The sequence below is a fragment of the Microtus ochrogaster genome, chromosome 1 (assembly GCF_000317375.1).
Source record: "Microtus ochrogaster isolate Prairie Vole_2 chromosome 1, MicOch1.0, whole genome shotgun sequence".
In the NCBI taxonomy this organism is placed as follows: Eukaryota; Metazoa; Chordata; class Mammalia; order Rodentia; family Cricetidae; genus Microtus; species Microtus ochrogaster.
Window position 1 is genome coordinate 116,868,238 of NC_022009.1, and position 10,023 is coordinate 116,878,260.

At 32.3% G+C, this 10,023-nt stretch overlaps 1 protein-coding gene across 1 annotated transcript in view; it reads right to left on the reverse strand.

The window, feature by feature from the left end:
* The window catches only part of Si (sucrase-isomaltase), a 64,767-nt gene extending 54,940 nt beyond the window's left edge, over positions 1-9,827 (reverse strand). The window contains exons 1-5 of the mRNA XM_026778945.1: positions 9,710-9,827; positions 8,218-8,309; positions 4,041-4,158; positions 3,656-3,765; positions 1,237-1,388 (exon numbers count right to left, since the gene is read on the reverse strand). Of these exons, the coding sequence (XP_026634746.1) occupies positions 1,237-1,388; positions 3,656-3,765; positions 4,041-4,158; positions 8,218-8,309; positions 9,710-9,827 (590 nt within the window). The remainder of the gene's footprint in view (positions 1-1,236; positions 1,389-3,655; positions 3,766-4,040; positions 4,159-8,217; positions 8,310-9,709) is intronic.
* Between the last annotated feature and the right edge of the window lie 196 nt (positions 9,828-10,023).

Below are 10,023 nucleotides of genomic sequence, written 5' to 3' on the forward strand. Positions count from 1 at the left end.
TTACATAGAAATAAATAATAGATGTATACATAAATAAATAAAGCAAGACACGTTCTCAATGAGTATAACCCAGGTTCGGACTGTGTTTGTTGTGTTTGGTACTGCCTCACTCTACTGATTTCATTCATGATAAAATTAATTTCAAAATCAGGGTTTTGAAATTCAATAAAAGATGTCATGTCAAAATTTTGAAAACATATTCTTCATTTTTCACTCATTATCAAAAGTCTCCATATCTTCTTCCATTTATCCAGCTTGAGAAAAATTGTGTTACTCAATTTTATGGTTAGAATTGTCTAGAGTTCACATGCAATTAATTCAGTAAAGTATTTCTCTTTCTGTATTGGACTTCTCTGCTTAGAATTAAGTACTTTTTAGGAAATAGCACAAAGCAAACTGTAAAAATGTCCAAATCTATTTAGTTAAAGTAAATTGATAAGATTTGACTTTCAGCACTATTCAACGTTACCTGTAGCCTCACTTTTTCCTATTTAAAACTTATTTCTTTTATTTTTAAAACAATCCTTCTTTTGAGATTATAGTATAATTATTACATCATCGTTCCTTCCTTTTTTCTTCCAAACCTTCCCATATACTCCTGCTTACCTGCTTTAAAATCTGTACCTTTATAGTATTAATTCTTGTTACATACATTGTGTGTGTGTGTGTGTGCATGCGCACATCGTATGCAATGCTACCTGTATAAAGGTTCAAATTTTCCAGTAAATTACTAAGTTATTTGCACCAATTACTCCTTGCCCCAGACGATGCATTCTAAATGGAAGTATTCAACTTCTCTTTAACTTGATCTATGTGAGCAAATGATTTGCCTATTCCCTTATAAATTAATACCTAACTGAATAGAAACCTGAATATTAATATTAATTAATATTAATTCTGAATATTCTTTCAGAAAGGAGGAAATAATGAGCGTAACATACAGAGGAGCCATTCTTACATATGAGTTATATTGACAATGTAAAACTGTATCAGCACTTTCTTCCATCTCTGCCTTTAGTTGGGATCAACTGTCGTTTTCAAATTGTGTTTTAGTTTATTTCTTTCATGGAAACCAAAATTATTTCATCAGCATAGTATTTATAGATCCTTATTTACACTTTTGGGATATACTTTGTGACCTGGCACTGGAAATCAGAAGTTTGTATCCTCTGGCAACAGAATAAAATTAGCCACCTATTTGAACGGATGTAAAGGCAAAATGAAATTATCACTTACAAGACTCTGTTGTTGCTTTTCCTGATCACTTTGATGCTGAATGGGTTTTCAATGATTTGGACATTATAAAGTGCATTGTCAGCTGAGATTCCAGGAACATCTTGTACAAACTGATGTGGAACTTCATATCTTTTATTATTTGGATCTGTAATCTGTTAAGATTTTATACATAAACAGTAAGTTATAGAGATACTCCCACCTCTGATTTACTGCATGCAAGCAGTATACATACATACACACATACTCACACACATATACATATAATTTAATACCTCAATATAAATGTAACATTTGGATGATTTTGCAAGGATAAACCATGCAAATTCCTAATAATTAATATACCTAATTGGTTAAGAAGTTTACTATATGGTTGGATAAATATATTTATTGATAATATAAGAAAGATGTTGTCACTAAGTATACTTTAAAGCTACCCTTTAAAATTTATTATTTTAAGTACCTTAAGTATCTATCTCTATAGATATTCCAATGAAGACTGAATATTTTTAATTTTAATTTATTTTTCTTTTTTTCGAGACAGGTTTCTCTGTGGTTTTGGAGCCTGTCCTGGAACTAGCTCTTGTAGACCAGGCTAGTCTCGAACTCACAGAGATCCACCTGCCTCTGCCTCCCAAGTGCTGGGATTAAAGGCGTGTGCCACCACCGCCCAGCTCTAATTTTAATTTTTTAAATAAATATTTTTTAATAAATTAAAAACCCAATAAATGAAAAAAAATCACATAGTGAAATTAACCACACCCTAAATCTATACATCTCAATGAATCTCTAGACAATAAATAGTCATTAAGACCCAAGCTGTGAAGGTTTTCATTGGATTTTAAGCTTGCGAGACAGAACATTTTCTGTGCATGTATCCACATCTTGAAAGAATTAGAACTAGAAAACAAATAGTTATATATCCTCTTTCATATCTGCTGTTTATTACTTTTGTTCAGTACTTACTCCGCCCATTATTCTTTTAACTTTTGTGATTATATTTTCTCTAGAATGGAATAGCATACTTTATATATATATGCTATTATATGTAAAATTTTATATGCATATATAGATATATATTATATTTATCTATTCATCTGTTAATTGACTGCTAGTTTTATTCCAGTTTTTGCCACAGTGAATAAAGTGTTTTAAAATAGCTGGATATGATGGCTCATGCATTTAACCCCAGCATTCAGGAGGTAGAGGAGTGCAGATTTTTCAAGGCTATCCTGGTCTAGAACGCAAGTTCCAGGACAGTCAGGAGGACAACTAAACAGAGAAATTTTGTCTCTAAAACACCATATACAAAAACATCTTTAATGATAAGTTTGACATACATTGTGGTAAGATATCATTTTCAGCGTATTCATTCACATGGGGGCTATCTATCTTTTTCAGTGTAAAACTGACATATTACATAAATAATTTAAGTCTTAAATTTTTGAATGTTTTCCTAAAAATTTGCACAATCACACTTTTCTTCTACAGATTATATGTGTGTGAGTGCATACATCCACAACTCACCCCTTTCTATAAGCCAGCAGTCTCTCTCTTTAAACTCAAGAATGAAGTTCCAGCCATTGAGTACATAAAGCACTATCAACTTCTGTCAACTCAAATTTTAAATTAACATCTTGGAAAGATCTCTCGGTGGGTAAGAACACTTACTGAGCTTGTAGAGTGAGGACCCAGATTCAATTTCCAGGACCCTCATGGTTGTTAACAGATATTTGTAACTCCCTTTCCAGGGTCTGATAACCATGCCTGGCTTCAGTAAGTACTGGGCATACCCATAGTGCAAAAACATTCACAAAGACAATACATCTATACACACAAAGTAGACAAATGACGAAAATGCTTTAAATAACAATCCTACAGAGCCTACAGTTACATGTCTTTTTTAATACGAACATATATTGGGCACAAATTCTTCTGAAGACAATAACGTAAGTGTTTTAAATAGAATATGTTACTTGAATTCTTGAATTATAACTACATAAGAAACTTTTATTATTGAAATTGTCTTCAATGGGAGAATGACACATTAAAGGGTAATTAGTTTGGTAGTCATCTTTTGGAGATAAACGTTTCTCATGGTGGACAACACGTGGTAAGGAAAAGAGTGTGTTCTTCAAGTATACTTTATGTCAAAATCTTTCTAGAAATATTTAAAAGCAAAGGCTGGAGAGATGAATCTCTTGTTAATATGTCATGTTGCTCTTACAGAAGTCCTGAATTCAGCTGCCTGCATATTTATGGTGCCTCATAACCATCTATAACGTCAGTATTAGGAGATCGATTGGCCTTTTCTGGCCTCCATGGGCACTGCTCTCATGTGAACACACACACATAGAGACAGACAAAGTTTGCACATATGAAATAAACAGAAATAAATTTTTAGAAATAGTAAAAGTCAAACCTTGAACCGAAAACGATTTGCAGTTTGTCTCTGAGTTGTGAGGAGGACACTTGAAATGTCATTACCAAACAGAGTAGGAGAAGCGATCCTGCTCAATGTAGCTTCATGCCCTTAAACAAAATGGAGGGAAGCACATACGTTTGGAATAGTTATAAATATTAATTACTAATTTATATATTTTAATATTTTTCTAATAGTAACACAAATAACTGTTTCTTTTTATATTGCAAGATGAAACCATGAAAAATATCTTAATATAATATTCGAAAATTTTGCTCTATTTATTTTTGGAATTCTATTGATGATACTATTTTCATCAAAAACTAAAATAAACTCTTTCTACGCAGAACACGCAATGAACTCTGATGAGAGGGACACTCCTTACCTGTATCTTTTGGGTTTATTGACTCAGCACTATAGCCATGGTTGTTTGAGAAGAAGCACCAGGGAATGACAGAGCTGTTCCATGGACGCCAGCAACAGCCACGCTCTGCACATTTTGCCTGGGAAAATATTTTCAGTGAATAACATGAATGGCATTATAATAAGATATACTAGTATCTGTGTTACTATTATCAGTTTCAGTATGCACGTTTTAAAACTTTTTACCCTCTCATAATTATGTTTTTCCCTTCATCATTATACTAGTGAAGAAGAATTTGAATACTTATGTTGTGTTTACAAGACATCAAAGTCAGGTGAATTTATATAAATGAAAATTTAGATTTAGTTCAAGCCCATGTAACTTATAGCAATGACTAGGGCTTACAAATAGGATCTTGTACGTGCTAGATTACTGTTCCTTCATCACAGTCTCAGCCCAAAGTTTTATAACAAGTTGTCAGTCATTAATTAGTTAAACATCTTGGTAGCTGAGTAATATTAAAGTCAGAACAAAATACTATAATTTAATAAACATTACAAAATGTTGACTTACAGTGATTTTACTAACTACATGAGAAAAACATATAAATTAGAAAAATCCATAAGTGCAAGGATACTTAAAATGTTGAATGGCATGGTGAAATTAGCATAATTGAAAAGTCATATTTTCAATTATGAAACATTTTTTTGCAAAATGAATACTGGAATAATATTCACATAATTTTTTGTGAAAACAATATTTCAAGTGCTGCATGCTAATCAACTGAAAGTCCCCATCAAATTCCTATCTTCATATCACATTAAAATGGCTCCATGAACAAAAACACACACTTTGAAACATTACACATAAGAGTGCAAAAGGATCAGTTGATACTTCTCATAATATCAAATATGTAAGCCTTTATTTGAACAATTTTATCTCTAGTTATAGAACCTATCCAAACTTCCTTAATGACACAAAGTTATATATGTTATAAAATGAATAAAACAATGACCGTTATAGCAGACTAAGTTGTTTTATTCTGATTTTGTTCTGCCTGTCACCATGAGTAGTCATAATTTCAGTAAAATCCCACAAATATGATGGCAAAAACCCTCAGTTCTTGTTTAATTATGTGGCTCGAGTACAGATATATGCTTTAACCAGAATTCTATGGCATAGTTATGTAATACTTAGTTGAAACATTGGTATAAACCAAATAATGTTCTCATATTTAAATGTTGTAGGAAGGCCTTCCCATATTAGTTCATTTGGCAATAGCATTTTTTAAGGAAGAATAGGGACTTCAATAAAGTCATAGCATGGAGCTTCATTCAAGAATATTGGTGTCTTTATAAAAACAGCTTCCTCCTTCTGGTGTGCATACTAAGGAATGTTTCTTGGGGAATGGCAAGAAACTCTATCTAAAACAAATTGTAGTAAGTTCTCTCTAGATACCCCCCAGGGAGGTAGATCATTTGCTTCTAATGAATTAAGTGTCTTTTCTAAGGGATAAGACCCTTAATTGGTTATCTAAAACAAAACAGTCAGCTCTGAAAACATACAGAGGCAAGCAACTCTAAATGGACCAAGGAGGGTGTATTTATTCAATTATATGTGTGTGTGTGTGTGTGTGTGTGTGTGTGTGTGTGTGTGTGTGTGTGTGTGTGTAGCAATTAAAGAAAAAGAAGGCATGAATGTGAAAATGGCAGGGGAATGAATGTTGTTGGTAGAAAGAAAGGGACGGGAATGTTGTAAATAAGCATATATACTTAAGAAAATTCAAAGTCCTCACTATAAACTAGAGAAAATGGCTACTTTGTCTCGGACAACTAGTCTCCAGAGCTATGGGAAATAAGTGCAGAAACTGTCAATTTTGAGATATTTGTATGACAGCCTAAGCTAACTAAAATACTGAATGACAATATAGCTGTTAAGTTACCATTTTTACTCTTCCTACCTTCCATTATTGAGAAATAAGTATGTATGCCTTGTATATACAATGTGTTTCATATTTTAAATTTAAATATTAGTCATTTATGATATGTTATCTTCAAATATATAAAACCCAAATGAATTTTTATAATGAAAAAACTTACGGAAATTAACAGAAAATAATCATTTTGACTAACTCAATCTGAGTGTCTTGTTTGGACTAAATAATATATCTTTAAATGCTAATTTTATATTTAGAGATTCAAATATATACTTTAAGTTAATAAACTACAGTTTTATGTTGTCACTAAAGAAAGTGGAAAACTACAGTTCAAGTGTCATAAAGATTTTACAAGGCATTACTGAGAAAATATTATTGGAAACACATAATTAAAAATAACATAAAAAATTCACATAACAAGTTTTGAATAATCATTACACTTACAATGTATATTATAATTTAAGTGAGAGAAAGAAGGAAGAATACTCAGCACATATTCTTGATTTCTGGCACATTTTATTTCTTATTCATCCATTATCTGCTTTATCAATGTTTTATAGTAAAAAAAATTCCCTTTTAAAATTATTTTATTAAAATCATTTATAATACTAGTTAATGACTAATGCCTACTGAGTTTATGGAACATGAGCTAAGCCTGAACTTTGCACCCACTTTCAGAACTCCTCTGACATACTCATTTAGCCTTGAGAAGCTCTTTGAATTTCCAATTATGCCTAAAGTTCAATGAGGGAGAATTATTTTATTAATGGAATTTCTTTTAAACTATTTTAGCTAAACTTGAGTTTATTTTTTATCTGAATGTCAAGAAACTCTCTTCCTGTTGCTGTCTCCTTTTACCTTGACTTCATTCCCTGTACTTTGGATAAGCCCAGACCTTACAATGCTATGTAAGCACAATCCCACTGGGTTGTATTGAAGACATGGATTTATATTCTTGGCTAATTTACCCAGGCTTGCCTCAGACTTATGATCATCTTATCTTTGGTTCTCGCGTAGCTGGAATTACAGCCATGAAACATATGTTGGACCCATTTTGTCTTTTTAATGACAAATGCAAATATATTTACTGAAATAGAGTTGACTTCATTAGCTTAGTTTTATTACTATTAGTTCATTACTAAGCACACGAAAATAAAAATATCCTTTAGCAACTTAATGGATTGAATAACAATAAAGAACTAAATATCGCATCAAACCTAAATCACTGTCTCTTTATATGGTACTTTCTTAGAAGACCAATATGCTTCCTAAAAGGATTGAGTGTTAATCTTCAATCATGTATTGAGAATAGTAATCAGAATATCAACTTTCCTTCATCGTAACAGTAATCACTGATCTATTTAGCTGCTTCATTGGTGAGCAATAGGAGATAGTAATATAAATACACTATTATGATTAATACTTCATTTATTTATTTAATTTTTGATAACTTAAAAATAAAATCCTGTGTAAATTAAAGGTCTGTCAATATTTTATTATTTTGTTTGATAGGGAATGTTGAAGTGAGATTCAAACACAAATATTATAGAACTTGTCAAATATAGATATAAAAGTCATATACTTATTGACTTTTCACAAATTTTATGAATTAAAAAGTCTGGGTCATTGTATGGTTACATGAATCTAACCAGCTTCTCTACTAATTGTCATAGAATAACATATAAATATATTTAGAAAGTGAATAGTATTTAATTTTCTAGAAATTCTTCCTTTTTGAGTTTTGGAGATAGGGTTTCTCAGTAATCATGGATTCAGTCTTGGAACTCGCTTCTGTAGATCTGACTGGCCTCAAACTCACAGATATCCAGTTGGGAGACTCTGTTCCCAAGTGTTGGGATTAAATGTGTTTGCCACCACTTCTTGGTGTGAAATAGTTCTTAATGCCACCACTATAAATAATATAGTTTAAACAATTCTCAAGTGTTATTCAAGTGCCCTGTACTATCTGTCATTATACATTAAGAAGCACGGACACGCAATGAAACTTTCATGAGGACGTATAATATCAACAGTATTTGGTAAGTATGAATGGATATTAACCTCTTAATTTGAATTGAACAAAAGAATAGAAAACAGACTTATTAATATCTATTCTTTCATGTATTTATATAGAGAAATAATGGGAGCATAAATAAAGTTTTTGTTTAGATCTTTAATAATATGAATTAGCTTATATTGAACAGTAATCTAAACATAATGATGTATATATTCCTAAAATCATCCAGAAAAATTTTGGCAGACCTGTGTTGGAGTTTGATCTGGAATGCAGTTTATTCTCTCGTTGACAGAATCATCTTGCTCAGTGGGACACTTTCCAAGGGTTGGAGTTATTACTGGAAGAAAAAAATATGAAAATTATTTTATGTATTTCTCAAGTAATTAATATTTTGTTTAACAAATGGATGTGATGTAGGTGGGTCTTCTGTCTATGTGTTAATTTCATTGGTTAACAAAGAAACTGCCTTGGCTTTTTGATAGGGCAGAACTTAAATAGGCACAATAGACATAACAGAATGTTGTGAGGAAGAAGGCAGTGAAGCAGATGCCATGGCTCTCCTCTCTGATTCAGACACAGGTTAAGATCTTTCCCCATAAGCCACCTTCTCATGGTGCTACACAGATTACTAAATATGGGTTAAAGCAAGATGTGATAATTAGCCAATAAGAGGCTGAAACTAATGGGCCAGGCAGTGTTTAAATAAATACAATTTGTGTGTTGTTATTTTGAGTGTAAAGCTAGCCGTGCAGGGAGCCAGGCGAAATGAAAAGCAGGCCTGCTCACCTCCATGCTACAGAGCGGTCCCCATTCTACATGGATGGGTTCATTTTATTTCTAATTAAAATGAAATCAACTTTGAATTTTAGAAGACCTCTAAATTCAAGCATTTGTCAGTAAAACAAAAGGTTTAAATAGTATTTTACAATTGTGTGTGTGATCTCATATCTAGTAGAGATGAATATTGTCTTTATAAAGCTGTCAACAATGGGGAGAAGATGTGAGAATGACAGTGGTCAGATCTGTAACAAGTGTCTGACTGAAGTACGATGTATAACATCCTTTTCAGTTCCTATTTGACCAATAGAAAATGGCAATGTGATTATGTTAGGAAAATCTGAATAGAAAGCCAAAGTTTCAAGTCACCTTCTTTTCACTTAGTCATGAAGTCTCTGTTTCATCAGTTATAACAAGGACAAAGAGAATTCTGTCTATAACATCCATGTATTGTTCAAGTTTTTGAAAACCAAATAAAAAATCTTGGCATTCTCAAAATTTAGTGATGAGATGGGGTAAAGTGGGGGAGATCCCACTGGCAAATTATCTCACCTGTTTTAAAGCTTTACTTCTCTGCCTCATTTCTCTTTCTTAAATAATGTATGCTGGAAAGTCCACTAATGTAAAAGGGCACAGATCCCTTAATTATAGTGCTTCCTACTACAAACATCAGACTCTAGTGGACAGAAAATATTGTAGCTATTCTGGAACATACACTGAGCTCTTCACGTTTCATGTCACTTTTCATAAATTACTTAAAAACTGCCTTAGATTTCCTTCATTTATTCATTGACCAGGGGGCATTACTTTGGTCTTGGAAACAAGAAGGCAACTTGTAACTTGAGAAAGTTAGTTCATTTCTTCTCTCTCCCAGGCACCAATAAAAGCAGTTAACACACAGCTACTGTAGTAACATTCCCCTAACTTCCCTTTGCTGCTTAAATGGATAGCATAGCTTACCATCCACACCAGGCACATTTGTTGCTAAGACAACCACTAGAGCAATAGCTATTATTGTCACGATGATAAAGAGGACAATCAGAGTGATCTCTAATCCACTGAATTTCTTCTTTGCCATCTAGGGAAAAAAAGGAATTTTTGCTGAAATGTAATTTTTTTATCAGTAAGACACAATTGATGATAAATATTTATATATTAATTTCTAAGCAAACAGAGCTGTGGGAATTTGTATCTATAACAACAGTGAAAAACGAAACTGCCGTGAATTACAAAGAGGTGGGTGAGGTGTCTTGGGATAGAGGAAAGGATAGGGG